General features: G+C 43.0%; 1 protein-coding gene across 3 annotated transcripts in view; it reads right to left on the bottom strand.

The window, feature by feature from the left end:
* Nucleotides 1-27,418, bottom strand: part of EML5 (EMAP like 5) — a 327,745-nt gene that overhangs the window by 136,999 nt on the left and 163,328 nt on the right. For all 3 annotated transcript variants that reach the window (XM_039537037.1, XM_039537038.1, XM_039537039.1), the window contains exons 17-19: nt 24,817-25,003; nt 21,942-22,047; nt 767-860 (exon numbers count right to left, since the gene is read on the bottom strand). In XM_039537037.1, the coding sequence (XP_039392971.1) occupies nt 767-860; nt 21,942-22,047; nt 24,817-25,003 (387 nt within the window). The remainder of the gene's footprint in view (nt 1-766; nt 861-21,941; nt 22,048-24,816; nt 25,004-27,418) is intronic.

The raw sequence follows: 27,418 nt of genomic DNA, 5'->3' as shown, positions 1-27,418 counted from the left end.
GACCTACCATGAGAAGGTTTTGGAAAAGAAAAGTAGATACCAACATCTGCAGAAGGGCTGAAAGTGTACATCTGGTGAGTGGAAGGTTGATGAGGCCCAGAAAAACAGCGTCAGCACCAGCTGCATACAAGAGCCTCAAAGTCCAGTAGCTGCAGAAAGGAGAAGCACCAGACCCAACTGCATGGAACAGGAACATTAAAAGAAAGACATGTGAGTGTGTGTGGTGTTTGAAAGGCAAGTAGTGTGCATGCATGTGCTGCAAAAAAAGTGAGGAAGTGTGTGCAGCTGTGACTGGTGAGGGAAGGGGAAGAGTCACTTGCAGCCAACGATTCAGCTTGGAAAGGGACTTGTATGCAGTCTGTGACTATGTAATTTTTTGGGGCATGGTAAGATATAGAAATGAGAAATGCAGGTGTGTGTAGTGAGTTTTAAAGGAACTGCTTCAAAAAGTACTGGGCAGTTACTCACACATCAGAGAAATGTTAATAAAACATCTCTTTTCTTCCAGTAAGAACAAATCTCTTATTTCTTATCTTGAGTTTGTCACTTAACTTTCATAGCAATGGTTGTTGATTTTACTTTACCTACAGCTTTTCTCCCTAAACAAAGTTTTAAGTCTATGCTAAAAGCCATTGATTGGGGGAATCAACAAGCAAGGGAAACTGCTCATTTATGTCTCAGTAGTATTCTCACTTTGTATCCATTCTGTCCATTGGCATTTGAAACTAATTTTGGTATAAATTTCAGAATGAAGTTAAACTTTTACCTTACTGCTGAAAGCTTCTCTCCTTTTTTCCAGTCCCAGAGCACAATAGTATGATTGTCATCTATGCCAACAGAAGCCAAGCGTTTGCCATCCGCTAGAAAAGGAAATGTATGGTAAGAGAGTGGGTAGAGAGCATTACTCTGCAATAACAAGAACATAAGAACATAAGAAAAGCCGTACCGGGTCAGACCAAAGGTCCATCTAGCCCAATATCTGTCTACCGACAGTGGCCAATGCCAGGTGCCCCTGAGGGAGTGAACCTAACAGGCAATGATCAAGTGATCTCTCTCCTGCCATCCATCTCCATCCTCTGACGAACAGAGGCTAGGGACACCATTCTTACCCATCCTGGCTAATAGCCATTTATGGACTTAGCCACCATGAATTTATCCAGTCCCCTTTTAAACATTGTTATAGTCCTAGCCTTCACAACCTCCTCAGGTAAGGAGTTCCACAAGTTGACTGTGCGCTGCGTGAAGAAGAACTTCCTTTTATTTGTTTTAAACCTGCTGCCTATTAATTTCATTTGGTGACCCCTAGTTCTTGTATTATGGGAATAAGTAAATAACTTTTCCTTATCCACTTTCTCAACATCACTCATGATTTTATATACCTCTATCATGTCCCCCCTTAGTCTCCTCTTTTCCAAACTGAAGAGTCCTAGCCTCTTTAATCTTTCCTCATATGGGATCCTCTCTAAACCCCTAATAATTTTAGTTGCCCTTTTCTGAATCTTTTCTAGTGCTAGAATATCTTTTTTGAGGTGAGGAGACCACATCTGTACACAGTATTCGAGATGTGGGCGTACCATGGATTTATATAAGGGCAATAATATATTCACAGTCTTATTCTCTATCCCCTTTTTAATGATTCCTAACATCCTGTTTGCTTTTTTGACCGCCTCTGCACACTGCGTGGACATCTTTAGAGAACTATCCACGATAACTCCAAGATCTTTTTCCTGGCTCGTTGTAGCTAAATTAGCCCCCATCATGTTGTATGTATAGTTGGGGTTATTTTTTCCAATGTGCATTACTTTACATTTATCCACATTAAATTTCATTTGCCATTTTGTTGCCCAATCACTTAGTTTTGTGAGATCTTTTTGAAGTTCTTCACAATCTGCTTTGGTCTTAACTATCTTGAGTAGTTTAGTATCATCTGCAAACTTTGCCATCTCACTGTTTACCCCTTTCTCCAGATCATTTATGAAAAAATTGAATAGGATTGGTCCTAGGACTGACCCTTGGGGAACACCACTAGTTACCCCTCTCCATTCTGAGAATTTACCATTAATTCCTACCCTTTGTTCCCTGTCCTTTAACCAGTTCTCAATCCATGAAAGGACCTTTCCTTTTATCCCATGACAGCTTAATTTACGTAAGAGCCTTTGGTGAGGGACCTTGTCAAAGGCTTTCTGGAAATCTAAGTACACTATGTCCACGGATCCCCTTGTCCACATGTTTGTTGACCCCTTCAAAGAACTCTAATAGATTAGTAAGACACGATTTCCCTTTACAGAAACCATGTTGACTATTGCTCAAGAGTTTATGTTTTTCTATGTGTCTGACAATTTTATTCTTTACTATTGTTTCAACTAATTTGCCCGGTACCGACGTTAGACTTACCGGTCTGTAATTGCCAGGATCACCCCTAGAGCCCTTTTTAAATATTGGTGTTACATTAGCTAACTTCCAGTCATTGGGTACCGAAGCCGATTTAAAGGACAGGTTACAAACCTTGGTTAATAGTTCCATCTTCACATTTGAGTTCTTTCAGAACTCTTGGGTGAATGCCATCTGGTCCCGGTGACTTGTTAATGTTGAGTTTATCAATTAATTCCAAAACCTCCTCTAGTGACACTTCAATCTGTGACAGTTCCTCAGATTTGTCACCTACAAAAGCCAGCTCAGGTTTGGGAATCTCCTAACATCCTCAGCCGTGAAGACTGAAGCAAAGAATCCAATTAGTTTCTCCGCAATGAATTGATCATCTTTTAGAGCTCCTTTTGTATTTTCATCGTCAAGGGGTTGTTTAGCGGGTTTCCTGCTTCTGATGTACTTAAAAAACATTTTGTTATTACCTTTGGAGTTTTTGGCTAGCTGTTCTTCAAACTCCTCTTTGGCTTTTCTTATTACACTCTTGCACTTAAGTTGGCAGTGTTTGTGCTCCTTTCTATTTGCCTCACTGGGATTTGACTTCCACTTTTAAAGTCTTTTTATCTCTCTCTGCTTCTTTTACATGGTTGTTAAGCCACGGTGGCTCTTTTTTAGTTCTTTACTGTTTTTCTTAATTTGGGGTATACATTGAAGTTGGGCCTCTATTATGGTGTCTTTAAAAAGGGCCCACGCAACTTGCAGGGATTTCACTTTAGTCACTGTACCTTTTAACTTTTGTCTAACTAACCCCCTCATTTTTGTATGGTTCCCCCTTTTGAAATTAAAGGCCACAGTGTTGGGCAGTTGAGATGTTCTTCCCACCACAGGGATGTTGAATGCTATTGTATTATGGTCACTATTTCCAAGTGGTCCTGCTATAGTTACCTCTTGGACCAGCTCCTGCGCTCCACTCAGGATTAAATCTAGAGTCGCCTCTCCCCTTGTGGGTTCCCGTACCAGCTGCTCCATGAAGCAGTCATTTAAAGTATCGAGAAATTTTATCTCTGCATTTCGTCCTGAAGTGAAATGTTCCCAGTCAATATGGGGATAATTGAAATCCCCCACTATTATTGGGTTCTTAATTTTGATAGCCTCTCTAATTTCCCTTAGCATTTCATCATCACTATTACTGTCCTGGTCAGGTGGAATCAAATTATTATACTAGATATACTATAAATCATACAAAACACTACTTGTTATATTATGAGATGAAAGAATGTACAAACAGATAAACCACAGTTGATGTGTTGTATTTAGGCAGATTTTTTATATGGATGGTCTAGTGGACAGAGTATAGGACTTGAAGCCAAGAATTTCCAAGTTCTAATCCTCCCTTTGCCGTTAACTTAGTGCAAGACCTTAGGCTAGTCATTTATTTTTGTTATACATTTTAATCTTGGTCTTTTAGGATTTTGGCACAGGAATTATTGATGTTGCTAGCTTTTTAAAAAATTGGGATATGTCATGTCACCTAAAGCAGAGTCATTGCCTTCCTGTTCCTCTACACTAGACGCATACTTCACTTTAGTATCCTCCATATCAGTACTCATCTTCAAGAACATGCTTTTGTAACATGGTAGTTGACCTCTTTAAGGGAAGTCAGAGCCCAGGGTCCCTGTGATGGGCTTCTAAAAAGAGAACAAGTCCATCTCAGGCACCTGTAAGTAATTCACTGCAAACCTCCACGGTGTGCTGACAGGGGTGGGTAGGTAAGGACACCGCTCTACCAAGTGTTGATGCCAGTTCCACCAAGATTCCACCAAGAATCTCTGTGTTGAATTTAGTATTCCCTACCCTGACAAAGCAGAAACTCTGGGGTAACTGCAGATTTGGTTTAAAGAAGTGTCTCAGAGGTACTTCTAGGAAGTTTCTGAGATATTCCCAAGCTTGAAGACTCTGGTTAACATCTTGAGGCAGATCTGACTCTCAGGTATGTCATGATTCACTCCAAGTCAGAAGATGCAGCATTTGTGCTCATTTGCGACTGATCTCTTCCTGGCATGTGCACATCTTCTGAAGCTGCGGAGCTTCTTTCCTGGAAACTTTGGAGGGTTGGGGGAGAGGATAACATCTTGAAAGGTAATAGCCAAGAAGGATTCAAAATTCTCTAATGTCAGAGGCCCAAGATCCAACAGTATGCACAATCTCAGCACACACTTTAGTTGTGCCTGAGATGAGATTATTTCCAGTGAAACCAAATACCATCCTAGAATGCAGTGAGGCCTACTACAAGAGAACAAGGAATCAACAGCTTCTATCAGAGTTCAATTTCCTGGGCAGAGAAAACTCAAAAGATTTAATGGGCAAAGGCTACCTACTACGGTGGAGTGGAAACCCAGGAAGAGAGAGCCAGATCCTTTCCAGGGAACAGACATGATTCAAGTTTCTCAACTCACTGCATTCATTTTGTGCCAAGGATGGATCCTGGCTCCGGGACTACAGTCACCTTTGAATCTGAAGTATTTGACACAAAACATCATAATTGCTGAAATCATTTGAATCTAGGAGGACTTTCGGCACCAGCCAACCACCCCACCAGATCCACGATTCTTGTCATTCTAAGAGTAGAAACAGGAAGAAAAGAAGCTTGGTCTCTTTCTTTTCTTCTTTGCTTTCCTCTCTTTTGAGCAGACCCAAGATCCTGAACTCACTGGGTTAATCAATCTTTACAGTTTCTTATAATATTCAGATATGAACAAACTTTGGCTCCATCCTTTAATATCCACTTAGGAAGCTGAGTACAAACAAGGTAAAGACTCTCTGTCCTTCGGAGTCAGAGTTAGATGCCTTTAATGCCACTTCGAAGATGAGAAAAGTGAAAATTCATCTTTCCATATTGAAGGCATAACATTTTGATACATCAGGCATCAGCTGGGCAGGCATCCCTCATCCAGACATGTTAGGCAGCACGTAGATTGGTCAGAGACCAACATTTTTTCCCATAACAAAAATGATCTGATTTCTTCTGTTGGTCCAAAAATACCACAATCCTGAACAAAAGGCTAGCTGAGGGATATAGCAGACAAATAAAAAATGGTGACAGGCCATAGCATAGAACCAGAGATTCACTGAAGTGTCATTAGGCTCACACAACTGCGATAATATTAATTAAAACTAACTACTAATAAAATAAACTTTAACTAATAAAACAAAACAAGATAATTAGATACTATGATGATGAGGGCCTGTATAAGTATAGTACCTAGAAACAATAAAACATAATAAAGAATGGTCAAAGTTACAGTAGATGAAGGAACAGGAATTGAGTTCTTGTTTTACTGCCTCAGTGATCAAAGTATCTCAGAGTTGTCTGTGGCTATGACTCCTTACAAAGTTTTGATCCAAATATTCATATTCCTAAGTGACTAGTGACATGCTTCCAAAAGACAATGTGATAAGCACAACCACAAAATCAAAGTTGGAGAGATGGAGGGGATGAATGGTAGCAAAATTGCTGCCAGTTTTCCAGACTGGATTATACTACACAAAGAAAAATAAAAGTTATATATTATAAAATCTCCTTAGTTCTTTAATATGCCTCATACTTGACTAAATGGTTCATTCTTAAAATGTAAAAAATACTATTTACATCTCAGTTTCACAAAGGCATCAGACAGCAGTCGCAGTAAATGCCAAAAATATACAATCTAATATTTTATAGGTCTACAGGAAGGGTTTTTTGTGTTCTGCATTTGAAGTATATCAGACCTACCTTGCACTGCACAGGCCTACAAGTATAGTATAGGTAGGGTTGCTTGTTTATTAAAAAAATGCAAATTGAATGTAGCTAGCCATTCAGGATGTTATTTCAATAGATTATATTGATGCAGAAAGAATGCAAACCAAAAACTGCACTAATCCGCAAATGATACAATGTATTACATCAATCATCTGATACCTAGTTAGACATTTCCAAAGTAGCATGTCATTAATCATATTTTTGAACAAACTCCCGTGCTATTAAAAGATTATCAAAAAGGTCTATTATTTTCTTATATACATTTAAAACAGCCAGATGACTTGTTTTGTACACCTGTGGAGGCATGTTTTTGACTTGCATAGAAAGGAAAATGGCTAATTTTGTTGAATGACCACAAGATGTGCCCATATTTTCCACTCCAATAGCTCCTTGAATTACAGCTGATGCTTCTATTGCTTCCTCAGCTTAAAGGTTTATAAAGTGCATTAAAAAGTGCAATTTGCTACTTCCAGGTAAAAAACGGTTATCTACCTTTCGCAACTGTTGTTCTTAGAGATGTGTTGCTTATGTCCATTCCATGCTAGGTGTGTGTGTGCCCACGTGCCCAGTTGTCGGAATTTTTTGCCTTAGTGGTATCTGTAGGGCCAGCTCTGGGGTCCTTTGGAGTGCCGTGCTCATGTGCTGGTATATGCGGCACCACCGTCCCTATGGCCCCTCAGTTCCTTCTTGCCGATAACTGCAACAGAGGGGTAGGAGGGCAGTTAATGGAATGGACATGAGCAACACATCTCGAAGAACAGTTACTAAAGGCAGGTAACCATTTTTTCTTCTTTGAGTGTTTGTTCATGTCAAGTAGCGACCCTGCAGATATCTCAAATCGGCACCCGGGCCAAGAAGGCTGCTAAAGAGGCTTGCACTGTAGCAGAATAAGCAGTTACAGTCACCATAGAGGGTACCTTTGTCAGCTCACAGCAAAACTTGATGCAGGCAGTGATCCGTGATGAAATCCTCTCTGTAGACATAGGGAGGCACTTCATTCTGTTTGCTACTGCAAAAAAGAGCTGTGTTGACTTTCGGAATGGTTTAGTCCTTTCCAATATAAAAAGCCAGCGCTCTTGTAACATCAAGAGAGTGTAGTCTGCACTCCTCATCTGACTTATGAGGTTTTGGGAAGAAAACCGGTAAATGTGTTTCCTGGTTCATATGAAACTGTGAAACTAACTTGGGCAAGAATGCTGGGTTTAGTCGCAGTTGAACTTTATCCTTATAGAACACTGTATAGAGTGGTTCCGAAGTGAGAACTCTAATTTCGGAGACCCTGCAGGCTGACGTTACAACCACCAGAAAGGAGACCTTCCACGAGAGCAGCAGAAGGGAACAAGAAACTAATGGCTCAAAGGGTGGACCTGTGAGCCTAGACAGCATGACGTTCAGGTCCCAAGGTGGGACAGGTCGTGGACTTGAGGGTAGAACCGCTCCAGGCTTTTCAGAAACCGAACCCCCATGTCATGTTCAAAGATCAAACTGCCTTGTGTTGGAGGGTGGAAGGCTGAAATAGCTGCCAAGCAGACCTTGATTGTTGAGAAAGACAGGCCCTGGAGCTTGTGGTGAAGAAGATAGTGTAGGATAAACTGGAGAGAGGCCTGGTCAGGCCGGAAACCCTGGTCCGAAGCCCAACGTGTGAACTGTTTCCAGGGCTTTCTGCTACCCATGAGGACCTGTTGAACGCAGGCCAAGCATGCCTGTTCTTCTGCATTCTGCCATGCAGCAACAAGGCCATCATAACCATTAAAAAGTGACAAAGAGTCCTGTGGCCCTTACAGACTAACAGATGTATTGGAGCATAAACTTTTGTGGGTGAATGCCCCTTCATCAGACACATGAGGTGGAAATTTCCAGAGGCAGGTATAAATATGCAGGCAAGAATCAGTCTAGAGATAACAAGGTTAGTTCAATCAGGGAGGATGAGGCCCTCTTCTAGCAGTTGAGGTGTGAACACTAAGGGAGGAGAAACTGCTTTTGTAGTTGGCTAGCCATTTACAGTCTTTGTTTAATCCTGAGCTGATAGTGTTACAAATTTGCAGATGAACTGAAGCTCAGCAGTTTCTCTTTGAAGTCTGGTCCTGAAGTTTTTTTGCTGCAGGATGGCTACCTTTAAATCTGCTATTGTGTGTCCAGGGAGACTGAAGTGTTCTCCTACAGGTTTTTGTATATTGCCATCCCTAATATCTGACTTGTGTCCATTTATCCTTTTACGTAGGGACTGTCCAGTTTGGCTGATGTACATAACAGAGGGGCAATACTGGCATATGATGGTGTATATTACATTGGTGGACGTGCAGGTGAATGAACTGGTGATGGTGTGGCTGATCTGGTTAGGTCCTGTGATGGTGTCGCTGGTGTAGATATGTGGGCAGAGCTGGAATCGAGGTTTGTTGCATGGATTGGTTCCTGAGCTAGAGTTACTATGGTGTGGTGTGTAGTTACTGGTGAGAATATGCTTCAGGTTGGCGGGTTGTCTGTGGGCAAGGACTGGCCTCCCACCCAAAGTGAGGGATCATTGTCCAGGATGGGTTGTACATCACTGATGATGCGTTGGAGAGATTTTAGCTGGGGACTGTAGGTGATGGCCAGTGGAGTTCTGTTGGTTTCTTTCTTGGGCTTGTCTTGCAGTAGGAGGCTTCTGGGTACACGTCTGGCTCTGTTGATCTGTTTCCTTATTTCCTTGTGCGGGTACCATAGTTTTGAGAATGCTTGGTGAAGATTTTGTAGGTGTTGGTCTCTGTCTGAGGGGTTTGATCAGATGCGGTTGTTCCTCAGTGCTTGGCTGTAGACAATGGATCCTGTGGTGTGTCCGGGATGGAAGCTGGAGGCATGAAGGTAGGCATAGCGGTCAATGGGTTTTCGGTATAGGGTGGTGTTAATGTGACCATCACTTATTTGCACCGTGGTGTCTAGGAAGTCAACCTCTCGTGTAGATTGGTCCAGGCTGAGGTTGATGGTGGGGTGGAAGCTGTTGAAATTGTGGTGGAATTTTTCCAGAGTCTCCCTTCCCTGGGTCCAGATGATGAAGATGTCATCAATGTAGCGTAGGTAGAGAAGGGGCGTGAGTGGACGAGAGCCGAGGAAGCGTTGTTCTAGGTCAGTCATAAAAATGTTGGCATATTGTGGGGCCATGTGGCTGCCCATAGCAGTGCCACTGGTCTGGAAGTATATATTGTCATCAAATTTGAAATAGTTGTGTGTGAGGATAAAGTCACAGAGCTCAGCAACCAGTTGTGCTGTGGCATCATCAGTGATACTGTTCCTGACAGCTTGTATTCCATCTGTGTGTGTGATCTTTGTGTAGAGAGCCTCTACATCCATGGTGGCTACGATGGGGTTTTTCTGGAAGGTCACCAATGCATTGTAGTTTTCTCAGGAAACCTTCACTTAAAGTCATCTCGCTTAATGTTGCTTCGCTGTTACGTTGCTGATCAATTAGAGAACATGCTTGTTTAAAATTGCACAATGCTCCCTTATAACGTCATTTGGCAGCTGCCTGCTTTGTCCACTGCTTGCAGAAAGAGCAGCCCATTGGAGCTAGCTGGTGGGGGCTTGGAGGGTGGACTGGCAGCCCCCACATCAGCTCCCCACTCTTCTAAGTTTCCTGTGCCACAGCCACCCAGCAGACTATCAATTCAGCAGTTCAGCTGTCCCTCCCCCACTGCCATGTGCTGCTCCTGCCCTCTGCCTTGGAGCTGCTCCCGGGAGCCTCCTGCTTCCTGTGCAGGGAGGGAGAAAAGTGGGGGGGCTAATGTCAAGGTGTCCCCCTCCCTCCTGCACCCCACTTACCCCATCTCCACAGAGCAGGTTGGGGACACGACAGGGCTCAGGATGGAGAGAGCTTACTTGCAGCAGCTTCTGTCTCAACTTGCTGATCTACTTAAAAAGGCAGTGTACTTAGAGTGGGGTCAGCGTACTTAAAAGGGGCAATGCGCATCTCTCTCTCTCTCACACAGGGTGTGTGTGTCTGTCTCTGTCTGCCATGCTGTCTCCCTTCCCTCCATTCGTGCTGCCTTGAAGAGTGTGAGGCTACATTAACAACAATGGGTTAATCCTTGAGGGCTCAGCCAGTGCTAGTTCATCATTTAGTAATAAGGGATTCCCTGAGAAATATCCCACCCTCTGACTTCACCATCTCAACCAAGCTTCACAATCATCATTGATGTGTACAAAAAGTTGCATTTTTCAGGAACATAATTACAACGTTAAGTGAGGAGTTACTCTAAAACATTGCCACAGCATTGTCCGTCAGGTTTGGACCACCTTGCCCTTCAGGTGATGCAGGAAAGCCTGGCAGGCCAAGCGAACCGTTCTGAGCTCTCTGACGTTTATGTGGAGGTATCAATTGTCCCGCGACCAACAACCTTGCTGAGATCACAGAGGTGGGCTCCCCGACCCAGATCTGAAGCATCGGAGCCTTGAGTGGCCGATGGGGACGGGGTCGCAAAGGGAACTCTCTCTAAGACTAAGTCAGGGTCTGACCACCACTTCAGGGATGACCAGATGTGACTTGGTACCATGACTACCCGGTCCAGAACATGTCTGTTGGGGATGTAGACGGACATCAACCATACTTGCAGGGGCCGGAAATGAAGCTGCGCATGCGCACCACGTAAGTGCACGCTGCTATGTGGCTCAAGGGCTTTCGGCACATGGACGTAGTGGTGAGAGGGTAGGCCATCACATGAGCTATCAGGTCGGCTATAGCTTGGAAACGGCCTTCCGAGAGGAAAGCTCTGGCTTGTGTGGAGTCGAGTATCGCTCCTATGAACTCTATACACCTCACTGGGGTCAGGGTTGATTTCTTTTCATTTATCAACAGACCCAGCTCAGGACAGGTGGACCGTACCAGACTGAGGCTCCTTTGCACCTGGTCCCAAGATTTTCCCTTGATGATCCAGTTGTTGAGATATAGATAGACCTGAATGCCTCAATGCCTCAGGTAAGTGGCCACTGGTGCCATACCCTTTGTAAATACTCTCAGGGTCGATGAGAGGCCGAAGGTAGCACCATACATTGGAAATGGCGCTGACCCACCACAAAATGGAGGAATCATCTGTGCCCTGGCAAGATAGAAATATGAAAGTATGCATCCTTCAAATCAAAGGTGGTGTACCAATTTCCTAGATCCAGGGAGGGGATGTTGGAGGCTAGGGAGATCATGTTGCATGGTCTTGAGATATCTGTTGAGATGCTGCAGGTCCAAAATGGGTCTTAAGCCCCCTTTCAGGATTAGGAAATAGTGGGAGTAAAATCCTTTCCCCCCTCAAGTCTTGAGGCATCTCCTCCACTGCCCCCATTCCTAGAAGGTTTTCCACCTCCTGAACAAGGAGTTGCTTGTGAGAAGAGTCCCGAAAGAGGGAAGGGGAAGGGGGAGTGGGAGGGAGGAGGGAGTTGAGAACTGCAGGGTGTAGCCCAAAGATATTATACTGAGCACCCAACAGTCTGAGGTTATTTGTGACCATGCCGACTGGAAGGGACACAGATGGTTGAGATAAGAATTGGATGGTGGATCCTGGAGTCTGACTGGGGCACTGTCCTTGTGCGCACCCTCAAAATGCCTGTCTCAGGCCCCCTTGGTGTCTCACAGGGCTGGGCTGGGCAGGTGAATGGGAGGAAGAGAGGCAACTTTGAAGGCACTTTGCTGAGGAGGCCTCCAGGACCTGGGTGGCAGAAGAGGACAGAACTGCTTTCTTGATGCCTGTAGTGTGTGGAGGCCCAGCGGGCACAGAGTGGCTTGGGAGTCTTTGAGACCATGCAGTCTGTCATCCATTTGCTCCAAGAAGAGCCCCTTGCCTTCAAATGGAAGGTCTTGAATGGAGGACTGCATCTCCTGGAATAAACCTGAGGATTGAAGCCAGGAACTGTGCCTCATTACCATAGTAGAGGCAACGACTCTTGAAGCTGAATTGGCTGCATCCCAGGCCATCTGGTGGGAGCCCCTAGCCACCCCCTTGCCCTCTTCCAGGATGGTCACAAACTCCTGGCCAAGGTCCTGTGGCAAAAGCATCCTTAAACTTGCTGAGGGAGTCCCACAGATTAAAGTTATACCTCCCCAACAGGACCTGGTTGTTGGACACCTTAAACTGGAGACTAGCCGTCTAATACATTTTTCTTCCAAAAAGATCCAATCCCTTGACATTCTTATTTTTAGGCATGGCACTCACCTGACCCTGCCTGCCCCTTTCATTGGCCACCGATACAAGCACCAACCTGGGGGGTGGGTAGGTGTAGAGATATTCAAACCCCTTAGCAGGGGCATAATATTTCTTTCTGGCCTGTTTGGAGGTGAGTGGAATGGATGAAGGGGTTTGCCACAGTACCTTAGCCATCTTTAGAACACCCTCATGGACCAGCAGTCCAAGCCGTGCTGGGGTTGCCGCTGTTAGCATGTCAAAAAGGGTGTCTGATTGTTCTGCCAGTTCCTCGGCCTCCAAGCCCTGGTTAGAAGCCACTCTTTGAAGCAGAGCTTGGTGCTCTTTGAAGTCATCAGTAGGGCTGGCATGTGAGGGGCCTCAGACGATAACAGCACCATGGGGGAAGGAGCTGGGGCATTTTCCCTTGACATTGGCACCTGATCCTCCAACCCCATGTTGGAGTCTGCGCTGTGTTCCAAGCCCGATACCAGCAGTTGCTTGTCCGAAGCGGCCAAGGAGTTGTATGAATATGACACCAGCATCATTAGCATGCCCCACGGGTTCCAACAGGGCCATTGGCCCTGCTGCCATACAGCCAGAGCCAGTGCTGCGCTGGTCTCCGGAGCCAAAAGAGATCGGTGCTTCCTTGGTGAGGGGCTAAACTCCCACTCAGACCAATCACTTTCCAGGGACCAAGGTGGGGCTGAGGAGGCTTGCATCTGGAGGCTCACTCTAGGAGCGGGGGACCAGTGCCTGGAAGTCGGTGACCAATGCCTCATTGGGGAACGGTGCCAGGGCAACAGGGACCAGTGCTGTGGCAGCAAGCGGTCTCGCACTGGCAGAGACTGATGTGTTGAAGACCATCTAGGGGACGGAGACCTATGTCGGGGCATCGACTGGTGGGAGGTGGGTCTGTACCAGGAATTGAGAGACTGGTGCCTCGATGCGGGGGACTGCGAGCGCAGTGCCAGGGATATGGGCCATCTGGCCAGAGACCAAGGTTCCAGAGCTGGGAGTCACAGTTGTGGAGTCAGGGAACGGACACCTCTGCTCTGGGGACCGACGATGCTCCACTGCCCTTTGAAGCAGTCCCATGGCTGGCTTGCCCTTGGATTTGGGAGTGTAGCAGGGTGCTGGTGCAAAGGCACCTAATTAGCCCCTGCTCAGCCAGCCCCAATCAGGGGAAATAGATTGGGGCTGGGGAGGAGTCTGGTGCCTGGCCTCTGGAACTGGCTGCACCTGTGGGCCTGCTAGTAGAAGAGCTATAAAGGCTGGCTGGCAGCCAGTGCAAGGGGATGGCCAGGGAAGGGGTAGTCTCCAGGCTGAAGGGAGACCCCCTGTAAAGAGGAGATAGGAAGACCTGTAAGTTTGTACATAGTATCGCTGGTGGTGGGAACTGTATGTAAATAAAAGCCACGGGTGCTGCAGCAAGAAAAGCCTCACAGTGCTTTATTGAGGGAGCACAGAGCTCAGCAGGGGGCGGCCCAGGAAAGGGCCCCGTTACAGGGAGCCTTAGTCGAATCTGTTGCAGGTCGCAGCGTGGGCAGTACCAGAATGGCCATTAGGTCCCTAGCCATCTGGAAGACACTAAGAGGTGCCAGAGTCCCCTACTGCACCCAGGAGTCGGAGGCAGATCCCCGGATGGGCTGGGGGTGTCCAGCCGGAGATACACCCCCTTGGAGCTCCAGGGTGGCCGTGAGGCCTGAAATTGGTCCTTTGCTGAACGCCCCCTTCCCCTCTTTACTCTGTGCCGAAGAGCCACGCTGCTTTTTCGGGCATTTCTTGGGTACCGGCGAGGGCAAACGGTGCCAGGCAGAACTCACATCCAGTAGGGTGCTCCACACCCACGCCAATGTACTGGGAGTTGAATCGGAGTGGGATAGTTCTGACACTGGGCGAAGTGCAGTCTCCATGAGGAGGGCCTTTAGGTGAATGTCAGCCCAGGACTCAAAAAGAGTGGGAAAATTCTCACAGATTCTGCATGTCTCCTTTATGTGTGACTCTCCCAAGCACTTTAAGCAGCTGTTAATGGGGTCATTATCAGGCATAAGCCTGTTGCAAGTTGAGCAGGGTTTAAAGCCTGGAGACGGGGACATGCCCCGCCTCGGGGCAAAGTCCCTGCTGGGACTCTAACTCACTAACACTTAACACTTAATCACTAAGTACTAACAACTATATAGAAAGAGACAGTCTATAGGCTGTTAGAAACCACTATCCACTTGCGAGACAAGAGGAAGGCTCTCTGACCAATCGTCATTTGTGGTAAGAAGGAACTGAGAGGGCATAGGGCTGGTGGCACCTCATATACTGGTGCACGAGCGCGGCACTCTAGAGGGTGCCAGAGCCAGCCCTATGGATACCGCTAAGGCAAAAAATTCCGACAACTGTGCATGTGGGCAAGCACACACTTAGAATGGAATCGCATGAACAAACACTTGAAGAATAACAACAAGTTCTGCACCATCTGCTTACAGGACTTGTTGCTCGTTGTGATGGTTTGAGAAATCTGTGTACATCTCATGATTTCTGACTGATTTTATGGACTCTGTGTATAACTCTAATTCTCAGTGTGTACAAAATTAGCCATTTGCTAACAGGGAGGCTGTCACATCTGGAAGCAGCTACAAGACAATCAAAAATGTCATTAATATGGAATGACTTTGCTTTGGCAATATAATGGATATGCTAAAGAGATTGGCCAAGATGAAGAAAACTGGTTCTTCTTCCCAGGTTGTCTGCGGAGCCCTGGTCGGATCAGTGGAAATCCCCCAGCAGTAAAGGAGTAACAAAGTATAAGAACTTGCTTTTAAAAACACAAACTTTGGGACATTTCAGGAAACAGGGACATGCATTCTGAGCTAGAAGGAATCTTTTGACTGCTAGACCTGAACAAGCTAAGGAGAGCTTGTTGCAGAGGCAGAGAAATGTACCTGAAGGTTGACCAGGAGGTGAGGAGGGTTTGGGGACCCTGCAAGGACTGACTAAAACCCAAGTGGGCTCTTTGAGTGGTGAGGACACTGTTGGGACAGTTATTCTGTGCGGATTGTGTTATTTTTGCATGGATCTGTAAGTCTGGATGCTTTCTCTATGAATAAAATGTGTGTATGTGTTTAAGGGATTACTTTTCAAAGCCTCTGGATTCCTTGTCATAACTGTTATACGTTGCTGGAAGGTTAAACAGTGAACAAGTTTACCTATAAAGGTGGAGCTCTGGGAAATAGTGTGCTTAAGCTCCTGGAGAGGCCTTGGATGGGGGGATGTTCAGCACTGGTGTTGGGGATTAAAGCAGCTGGACCACAGGTTCTCACTTCCTAGAAGTGATACCAGACAGGGAGTCTGCACTCTGGGCATAAGCCTGGAAGCCAAAGCCAAGCACCTGGCCACAACCCAGACTGAGTGCACTTAAAAGCATGCTGGATCCAATATTTGGATCCAACCACAGCAGCTTGGTGAATGTCCAGAAAGGTCTATGACATTGGTTTAGTCAGAGGCTTGTCCTCTCAGATTCTTAAAAGATAAATTCAGGCAAAGAAGCATATTACACACTGTATCTGCCATTATTTGTCCTGCAGTACTATTAGACTGTGAAAACAAAAATATTAAAACGGCAAATAATGAAGAAAAACAAAAAACGAAGTGTGCAACATAAAACCAATAAAAAGTAAATGAAAAAGAAGAACCAATTAAAGCTCCCTACCGCACATACAAACAAAAGAAACCTACTTCAAAGCCTTACACACACACACGCTATTTCAAAATTTCTCCATGTGCACGCACACACACACACACTAATATATAGATACACAAACATATTTACACCTTTACCCAGAATACTTTTATCAATTCGGATTTCAAAAGAGATATAGAAGAAATAGAAGAGGTCAAGAGATGTGTGAAAAAGAGCTAGAGGCATGGAAAGACTTTTATATGAAGAGTGACAGAAAAGCTGAGCTGCTTCATTTTAGAGAAGAAACAAATAAAAAGAGACATGATAGAGTTAAATAAGAATGCATGATTAGTCTGTGGAACTCGTTGCCACAATTTAGAATTGAAGGCAAGAACTTAGAAGAATTAAAAAAGTTTTAGCCTCTCATATCAATTTCCACTACTGAATTATTAGTATTGTTTAATTTTTCTTCTGGCAGTGAATATCATGTATTATGTACTTTCCAAGAGTTTGCATTAAAAAACAAACACACAACAAAAAAAAACAAATAAAACAGAGATGGAGGTAACTTGGCATGATAAATATACTGTTTTGGTTTTTTAAAAGATAAATAATTTCAAAATGCTCACACACTATCCATAGTCAGTCAGTTCATTTCTCGTATGCATCATGACATAAGAGGGTCTTTAGAAAGATATGAATATGCAGAGGGTACTGGCTTTGCAGAGTGACTGAGAAAGGGCATTATATACACAAAGAGGCCCTGTATTAGAATGTGCAGAAGTACTTCTGGAAGAAGCAGATAAAAGAGGTGTTCTGCACCTTTCTCTGAAACAATGAGAGGCCACGATCAGAGGGTGAATACAGGACTAGATGAGCCAGTGGTCTAGTCCAGTATGTCAATTGCTGCACTTCCTCCTGTGCAAGAAAAGATTGAATCTAGCCTTCAACTCATCTTTCTAAGATACAAGCTGTTAAAATAGATGCTAAAATGCAATGTTGCCAATATTTTACCAATGATTGATTAAGCCAGAGAACTGACAAACAGAAAGAGTTCTGGCCATGAAGACAATAGTCAAAACAATGCAAATTTTAAAAACTATTCTGTATGAATTTCATCTTTAGCGGAAGCAACCAGGTGTTTTGTTGGAACCTGGAGGGGCTCAATGTTTTATTAAAACTAACAGATTTTTGCTGATGGTCTCACATCAGAGTTTAGACTTTTGTTTATTGCAGTTTGAGATAGCTCAACTTTGCTCCTAAAGAATGAACTAAAATGCCAAAGAATGGATTAATTTTATTACTTGGCTACCAAAGAGTTACCAAAGAGTTTTTATGTTTATTTTCCCAGAGCAGATACTAACAGAACCCAAACCATCATGTTGATAAGGAAAATGAGTAAAGAGAAAAAATAAATAAAAATAGAGATTTTACATTTAAAGAAGATTTGTGTTTAATGTATATTATTCATTAATAACAAATTCCATAAGCAGTACTAAAAGGCTTAAATTCTTCAAAGGCTCAAATAAAAACAATAGTTTTGGACTCCAAATTCTTTCTGAAGCCTCAAGGAGTCTTTGCAATGGATTTTCTGAAGTAAATTTTTGGGGAAATAAAATAAAAGACATGAATACCATGCATAGAAAGTTTTATCCTTCTGACAGTTTTTAGAGGAAGAACAACACTGAAGGGCTTTTACTGGCAGAGCCTAGCCTGTAGCAGTGGCTCTCAAGATTGGCGTTCCTCTAAAGTTCCAAGGAGACATTGCCGACTCATTGTCTAAGGCCTTCTCTACGCTACCAAATTTTGTGGACAAAAGGCAGTTTTTGTTGACAAAACAGTGAATGCTTACACACTGCGATGCGACTTTTGTTGGCAAAAATGCCCTGCTTTGAAGACAAAATACAACCACCCTGAGAGACACAAATCTTTTTCCTCTAAATTTTTGTCGACAAAGTGCCAGTGTAGACACTACACATCATTGTATTGCTTTAATTGGCCTCCAGGAGATGTCCCACAAGGCCCATCGTGACCGCTCTAGTCAGCAGTTTGAACTGCACTGCCCTGCAGCCAGGTAAACAACCATCTACCCCTACCCCTTAGAAGCACTGGGAATTTCTGAAATTCCATTTCCTCTTTGCTCGGTGTGGAGCATCTTCCCAGATGACCATGATAGGTTATTGCAGAAAATGGTCTCCCGCTTGGACCACTGTGTGGCTGCTGGATCTGATCAGCATATGGAGAGAGGAAGCTGTGCAGTCACAGCTGCGCTTGAGCCGTAGGAATTGGGATATGGGAACATTTCTTGTGTGAGAAGAGCTATGATCAGTACATGCTGCAGTGCAGAGCAAATATAAGGTAGCTGAGGCAGGTGTATCATAAGGGGAGGGAGGCAAACTGTCGCTCCGGTGCTGCACCTAAGACCTGCCGGTTCTATAAGAAGGTGGACACTATCCTCAGTGGCGACCCCACCTCCACTGCCGAGCCCCGTGGATACTTCGGTGGGCCTGGAAGCAGTGGAAAGAGGACCTAACCTGGAGGACGAAATCACTGATGAAGAGGTAGAGTTAGATGATGTGGCGCTCCCGGCAGGTTCGCCCCGTGGGGCAGGCAGCCAGGAACTGTTTACCACTCCAGAGGTGTACAGCCAGTCTCAGCAGTTACTCTCCAGTGAGCAAGAAGCAGGAGAGGAGACACCTGGTAAATGGCTGTGGTTTGTGTATTGTGAAGGTGGGTTCAGGATATAGAAATGTGGAAGGCTGGCTGTGTTTCTGTGAGCTGGACATTTCCCTATGTAGCTAATCAGTACAGCAGAACAGGGTGTTGATGTATGTTGAGATCTCATGGGAATCCTCCAGAGTGATCTCCAGGAAAGTTTCCTGGAGGTACTTGGAAATCCACTGCTGAAGGTTCCTTGGCAGAGCAGCTTTGTTCCTTCCCCCATTGTAGGAAACTTTCCTGCGCCATTATTGTGCGGGGATCAAAGCGGCACACAAGTGAGCAGCATAGGGAGTAGGGTGGAAGCCAGAAGCATGTAATAGATGTACCTTCATTTCCCTGCTTACCCTGAGCCGTGAGATGTCTTCTAGAATGACCCCCGCCTCTAGAAAAGTGTAGGAGAATTTTAGAACTTTTCCCCCAGTTCCTTGCAGAGTGAGTGCTCTTTTCCCCATATGAAGCCCCCTCCCCGCTGCCAACACTCACCATGCTTTGGGTGTTCGCAGAGCTTGTGCTTGCCCAAGGTCAGTGAGAAAGTGATTGTTATGTTGCAAAGAGTGTATTTTACTGAAATGGTTCAATGCTGTGCATGAATTTAACAATCATGCTTCTGTGCATTGTTCCTTGGGCTTTGGCAGATGTGGCCTTCAGAAACACCCCACACACGCTGGCCAAGCGTCTCTGCCAGATAAGAAAGTGCCCAAGACGGAGCAAAGAAGACATGTTCCGGGAGGTACTGTACTCCTTCAATGCAGAGAAAAGGGAATGCAAGGAGTACTGGGAAGCCAAAAGGCAGGACAGAAAAGAAAATCAGGAATTTGTTAAGGATGCTACTGAGCAGGTGATTAAAGTAATGGAAGAGCAAACGCAAATGCTGAAGTCCTTAATAATGCTGCAGACCAAGCAGATCCATGCCCACCCTCCCCTGCAGCACATTCAGAATTCTTTTCCACGTCCCTCTCTCCCCCAACTCCGCCTGCACAGTCCTTTCCACTTTCTGCGACTTCTAGGTTTCCCCTTCACTCCACCCCCTCAGACAACTTTCATAATGAGAGCTGGACCTACACACAACTCTGAAAGTCTGCCCTTCCCTGGTACCTCCTTTCCCACCAAGCATCTTTGTATGTTTGTGGGTTTCTGTGTGCTGTTTCTTGTGCAATAACAACAAAATTTTTGAATGGTAACTCATCTTTATTTGTTTTCTACAAACTGAGATAGTAGGCACTGCCAATACATATACAGGCAGTTTATTTATGTGCTTGCTGGAATGTAAGGTTCCAAATGTCACCATTACTTCCTAGGAAAATTACATGTAATGTAACATTGCAGCACCAATCACAGATATATACATTACTGGTTCTCATTTTCAAAGTGTTGCCTCAAAGCCTCCCTGATTCGAATTGCCCCCCTCTGTGCTCCTCTGATAGCCCTGGTATCTGGCTACTCAAAATCAGCAGCCAAGCAGCCTGTCTCAACACTCCATCCTGTGCAAACCTTACACCCTTAGCTTCACAAAGATTATGCAATGTACAACATGTGGCTATGACTATGGGAATATTATCCTCATTAAGGTCTAACCTGCCATAAAGGCATTGCCAGTACACCTTTAATCTGTCATCTGGCACCTATTCAGCCTGTTGTTGAACCACTCCTTACTGCTGTCCAGGTTTCCAGTGTAAGGTGTCATGAGCCACAGCTGAAAGGGGTACACCGGGTCTCCCAAGATTATAATGGACATTTCAACATCCCCCACTGTAATCTTCTGGTTTGGAAAGAAAGTCCCCGCTTGTAGCTTTCTATACAGGCCGGTGTTCCTGAAGATGTGTGTGTCATGCACCTTCCCGGACCACCCCGCATTGATGTCAGTGAAACGCCCAAGGTGATCCACAAGTGCCTGCAACACCATGGAGAAGTACCCCTTCCTATTGATGTACTCTGTTGCAAGATGGTCTGGTGCCAAAATTGGAATATGTGTGCCATCTATCACCTCTCCACAGTCAGGAAAACCCATTTTTGCAAAGCCATCCTCTATTTCACACACATTTCCCAGAGTCAGCAGGATGTGATTAATTGCCCTGCACACTTGCATTAACGCAGCCCCAATGGTCGACTTCCGGACTCCAAAATGATTCGCGATCGACCGGTAGCAGTCTAGAGTTGCCAGCTTCCATGCATCAATTGCCATACACTTCTCTATGGTTAGGGCAGCTCTCATTCTGGTGTCCTTGTGCCATAGTGCTGAGGCGAGCGCCGCACAGAGTTGCAAGAAGGTGGCTTTCCGCATTTGAAAGTTCTGTAGCCATTGCTCGTCATCCCACACCTGCATGATTATACGATCCCACCATTTAGTGCTTGTTTCGCCAGTCCAAAAGCGATGGTCCACCCTCTGCAGTTGTTCTGTGAATGCCAAAAGCAATCAAAAGTTGCTCCTATCCATATCCTACAGCATGTCAGGCGACTGGGAGTCTTCTTCACTTAGGAACTTCGCGATTAACTGCATTGCCATCCACGATGTCTTCATGACAGTATCAGAGCATAGGATAGCAGTGCAAGATCCATCCTTCTCACAAAGATGCTGGGGTGCACAGCAAAGAAGGGCCATTGAAAAATGCCATGAAAGAAAGCTGGAAGCCCATGGAGTCCTGGGACTGAAAGCGATGCATTATGGGACATTTAGCCTGATCCAACGATGCGCTGCGATCCGCTCTGCCTTCCCACAACACCTAGCGACAGAAGGTGTCGAACTAAACTGTGGGATAGGTACCCACAGTGCATTGCTCACACTGTCGATGATAGTGCCCTTACTGTGGATATGCTCTGCTGACAAAGAGAGCGAGTGTGAACATGACATTCCGATTTTTATTATGCCGATTTTTAAGTGTTGACATCACTTTTATCAACAAAACTTGGTAGTGTAGATAAGGCTTAGGATCTGTGGCACTGCCTGTGACAAGGAAAGGACTAGTTATTATTAAAGTGATTCATTCCCATTCTTTTGATTTGGATAACATGCTCTTTGATCTTGTTCCAGATGTGTGAAATTCAACAGTAGCTTTTTACAGAGAATATTTATTATTAGAGAATCTTTGTCATTTCAGGATGATCACTAGAAAGCATTTTCAATTGCAAAACTTGAATGTGGTCCATTATCTAAGCTGAAAGAGGAGATCACACTTACAAATTAAAATGGACTAGCACTGTACGTTAAAAAAAACCATGAAATACGTATATATATCTATTTATATTTTACCTGAAAAATCAACAGCACAAACGCCATACTGGTGATAGCCCTTTAATACTGACAGTGGTTTGATTGTCTCTGTATCCCAAATGTGTATTGAGGAATCCCGACCAACCTAAAATATAAAGGATTTTAGGCATTCTTTTGCATCTTGTAGTTGGTCATCACTTAAAGCAGTTTACTATATAATCAAAAATCTCTAACTAGGCCAATTTGTTTGCTTAATCTCAAACATACTTTTTACCCAGATTACAAATATTACCAATATAAGTATAAATTCTTTACTGAGAATTTGGTGAGCTGTCTAGTTAATAATCATTTGTCTTTATCTATACCAACACAGTTTCTTAGCTGGGTTCACTAATTAAAACTCAAAATATTCTCTCAAAATCAAGCCATAAATTCTTGATGTGAGAACAAAGCTTTTGAAAGAAGATGTTTATCAGAAAATTATGCCTGTGAAAAAGTATTAAATGATGATAGAAGTATGTGAGTTTTCAGTTTGCAGTCAGAGAAAAGGCTTCATTTCAGAGATGCTGTCTAAGAAAAAGAGGCAAGATTGATAAAATAGCATCTTATTGTAACTAACAGCACTGCAATTTTGAGCATACATATAGAATTCAGACATACTATCATATAAAACAGTCTAAACTGGAAATCCAGAATATGAGAAAATTTGTTTTTGACAGCTACCTTTAACAATATAAAAAATGTTATATGTATTCAGTTTTTTTCTATATGTTATCTTACAGTTGAAACACAATATAATGTTGATTTTAAAAAAATAAAACAAAAATGTTAATTTATTCATGCTTATTTGAGAGTTAATCAGTTATAAACTCAGTCAGTTGTCAAATTTGATCAAATATATCTACTTGGAAAAAAGTAGGGCTGTTGATTAATTGCAGTTAACTCGTGATTAACCAAAAAAAATAACTGTGATTAAAAAAATTAATAGTGAATAATCGCACTGTTAAACAATAGAATACCAACAGAAATTTATTAAAGATTTTTGGATATTTTTCTACATTTTAAAATATATTGATTTAAATTACAATACAGAATACAAAGTGTACAGTGCTCATTTTATATTACTATTTTTTATTACAAATATTTGCACTGTAAAAATGATAAACAAAAGACATAGTATTTTTCAATTCACCTCATACAAGAACTGTAGTGCAATCTCTTTATCGTGAAAATATAACTTACAAATGTAGATTTTTTTGTTACATAACTGCACTCAAAAACAAAACAGTGTAAAACATTAGAGCCTACACGTCCACTCAGTCCTATTTCTTGTTCAGCCATTTGCTAAGATAAACAAGTTTGTTTACATTGCTGGGAGATAATGCTGCCAGCTTCTTATTTACAATGTCACCTAACAGTGAGAATAGGCGTTCACATGGCACTTTTGTAGCTGGCTTTGCAAGGTATTTACGTGCCAGATATGCTAAACATTCATATGCCTCTTCATACTTCGGCCACCATTCCAGAGAACACGCTTCCATGCCGATGATGCTCATTAAAAAAATAATGCATTAAGTTTGTGACTGAACTCCTTGGGGGAGAACTGTATGTCTTCTACTCTGTTTTACCCAAATTCTGCTATATATTTCATGTATCGCTGGGTAGCCGTGTTAGTCTATAGCCACAAAAACAACAACTAATCCGGTGGAACCTTAAAGACTAACAGAAAGTAGGTTTTTTACCCACAAAAGCTTATGCCCAAATAAATCTGTTGGTCTTTAAGGTGCTACCAGACTTCTTGTTTTTATATATTTCATGTTATAGCAGTCTCGGATGATGACTCAGCAAATTGTAATTTTAAGAACACTTTCACAGCAGATTGGTACCTTCTTTGCGTTTTGTCAAATGTGAGATTTCTAAGGACAGATACAGCACTTGACCCAAGGTTTAAGAATCTGAAGTGCCTTCCCAAAGCTGAGAGAGACTAGGAGCGGAGCATGCTTTCAGAAGTCTTAAAAGAGCAACACTCCAATGCGGAAACTACAGAACCCGAACCACCAAAAAAGAAAATCAACCTTCGGCTGGTGACATCTGACTCAGATGATGAAAATGAACATGCATCGGCCTGCTCTGCTTTGGATCGTTATCAAGGAGAACCCATCAGCATGGACGCATGTCTTCTCGAATGATGGTTGAAGCATGAAGGGACATATGAATCTTTAGCGCATCTGGCACATCAATATCTTGCAATGCCGGCTACAACATTGCCATGCAAATGCCTGTTCTCACTTTCAGATGACATTGTAAACAAGACGTGGAGAGCATTATCTCGTGCAAATTGTAACCAAACTTGTTTGTCTGAGTGATTGGGTGAAGTAGGACTGAGTGGACTTGTAGATTCTAAAGTTTTACATTGTTTTATTTTTGAATTCAGTTATTTTTTGTATATAATTCTACATTTGCAAGTTCAACTTTCATTATAAAGAGACTGCACTACAGTACTTGTATTAGGTGAATTGAAAAAACTATTTCTTTTGCTTTTTACAGTGCAAATATTTGTAATAAAAATAAATATAAAGTGAGCACTGTACACTTGTAATTGAAATCAATATATTTTAAAATGTAGAAAACATCCAAAAATATTTAAATAAATGGTATTCTATTATTGCTTAACAGTGCGATTAATCGTGATTAATTTTTTTAATTGCACGATTAATCGTGATTCATTTTTCTAATCGCTTGGCAACCCTAGAGAAAAGCTGAGGTTCTCAATTTTTAGACCTCTCTCTGTCCCCAACACAATTTCAAAAATTCACCTGCATATTTGTAGACTGCAAAATCCTAAATATGCATGTGTAAATTCACTAAAGTACTGTAACTTCAAATTTCTAATGCATATAAACATGTATCCTACCTGGCCTGTTGCCACGTAGTCCTTTAAGGGATGAATAGCAAGGCAAAGAATGTCATCATCATGACCTAGATAAAAGCGCTGTGTGTTCTGCTGCCGATTGTATACTACGCCCACTGCTGCAACATGGTATACAATTTCACCAGTCTGAGTGTAAAATAGATTACTCCGACAATCATAACCTCTGTAACTAATCAAAAAAATAGTTTTTAGCTCAAGATCACAAGCATAGATGCTAAGTAGTTAACGATAGGAAAACAATCAGGACACATTTAATTCTTAAATTAGGTAACACCTTACAAATAATATACCAAGTACTACATAGGAGTATTAAAATGATTCACATCTCTATTCCCAAAGAATACCACTTTACAAACTTCAATTAATACGCAAAGATCATTACACCTACCCCTAACTTGAAAGAGAACGTTTATTAACAGTAATGCTTTACAAGAAGTTTAAAACAGGAAGTAAAGACTAATTTTTTTCCAAATGAAACTGCAGGGGGAATTTAGTTAGACTGCATGCAATTGTACAGGTTGGAATTTGTCTGGAATACCAGGCTTAACATTTTCTTTCTACATCACAAGTGGCCAAGATCCTTGGGTGAATTTGGTCAGGAATTTTCAGTCAAAATGATTTTTCAATGGAAAATGCATTTTATTTCAGGTTGGTTCAACCCAGATCAAAACATTTCAGTTCGTTGAACTGAGCTAAAACGTTTTGTTTTGAGTCAGTTTAGTGTTCAACTGCACCTTCCTGTGGTACTGCAGTGCTTCATGCCTCATTCTCTCTTAAAGGCTAGGGTTTGGGGCTGGACTTCATCTCTCTTGAGGCACCATAGTTTCTCTTTTGACCCAACTGTGTGGTGCATCCTGGGAGCCATCTGACTGTGGCTGCACCATGGGAGATGTAGTCCAGTTGATAAGGAAAAATGAAAGCATGAGGCACCCAAAATACAACTCCCAGAAGGAAATGCAGCAGCACAGGCAGATGCAGTTGTCCAAAAGACTCAAAATACGGCATTTAGTTTCAATGAACATGTCAAAACAAATCATTTTTACCATCTCAAAATCTAAATCTTTGGAACTTTTCTTTCAAAGATTTGGATATTTCAAATTTTTGTCCTGATTTGACACAAAAACAAATTTTGAAAAATTCGAATTTCTCACAGGACAGAAATTCTGCTTTTCATTTAGCGCTAGTTTTTGGTTTTCAGTGTAGCTCATAATTCAGTAGGTGGCACTTTGGTTGACTTCTGGGTCAAAACAATACTCCATTATGGGCTCCATTACCACAATGCTGGAGTATTGTTTTGAGCCAGTAGTCAACCAAAGTGCCACCTACTGATTCATGCAGTACTGAGGAGTTGCAGTACCTGTGTTACTTCTTGCAGTATCGAGGAGTTTTTTGGAGTCTATATCATTCAAGTAGTGAGCCAAAACTTACTTAGTCTGTGAAATCTAAGAGGATCACAGAACAAGATAATATGATGACTGCAGGCAGTATATCAGTGTCATGATCAGAAATAAAAATATCTTTACTGTAAGTACATACCAAAAAAATGACAAGAAGGATTCATCATGCCATCAGAACCCCAAAACATCTACTGTCTGGATCCTTCCCAATGTCAAAGATCATTTTGCCATCACCAGTCTGATGGCTGGCTCCTCCCAGAGGAATTCCTCTCACATCTATTCAAGGATGCCTCCCCTCTTCACTTTCTCATTCCAGAAACCCACTTTGACTCCTTTCCTTAGGCTGGCTCCATTGCTCTTTATCTAGCTCGGTAAGTATGCCATAGCCATCAATGTGCACAAGCATGGCTTTTACTACCATCATTATGCTGATGATTCACAAATCTACCCCTCTATTGATAAGTTATCCTCCTTCATCCAATGTAGTATCTTGGTCTGTCTTTCTGACATCTCTTTGTGGATGTCCACTTGGCATCTTAAGCTCAACGTAACAAAAACTGAGCACTTGACCTTTCCTCACAAGTCCTTCCTTCTGCTCCCACTCTCTATCACCATGTCAACACTATCACCACCCCAGTCTTTCAGGCCCACAACCTAGGTGTCATTTTTCACTTGATCTTCTCATTGCATACACACATTCAAGCCATTTATAAATCTTGCCTCTTTTTCTTAGACAGCATCTCTGAAATCAAGCCTTTTCTCTGACTATAAACTGAAAACTCACATCCTTTTATCATCATTTCATGCCTTCTCTATTACAACTTTTCTTCACTCCTCCAATCTATTTAGAATGCTGCTGCTGAAATAATCTTTGAGGTTTGTCACACTGACCAAATCAACCTGCTCTTTAAGTTTCCTCCACTGGCTACTCATTCAGCTCCACATCAAACACAAGCCTCTTGTTTTAAACTTTAAGGACATTCATAACTTAATCCCATTGTAGCTATCTGATCTAGTTACCAATAGTGATCCACCAGCATTCGTCTCCCAAAAGTTAGCTTCTCCATTAAATATCTCCATGCTTACTCCCATGACAGTTATCTGTAATTATGATTTAAGTTGGTATACTATAACATCAGAAGGCAATCTGTCTTATTTAAACCACTGACACTCATTACAGATAACAC

Source organism: Mauremys reevesii, linkage group 4 (genome assembly GCF_016161935.1).
Source record: "Mauremys reevesii isolate NIE-2019 linkage group 4, ASM1616193v1, whole genome shotgun sequence".
Classification (NCBI taxonomy): domain Eukaryota; kingdom Metazoa; phylum Chordata; order Testudines; family Geoemydidae; genus Mauremys; species Mauremys reevesii.
The sequence above is the reverse complement of the archived record's forward strand: the minus strand, read 5'-3'. Positions and strand labels throughout refer to the sequence as shown.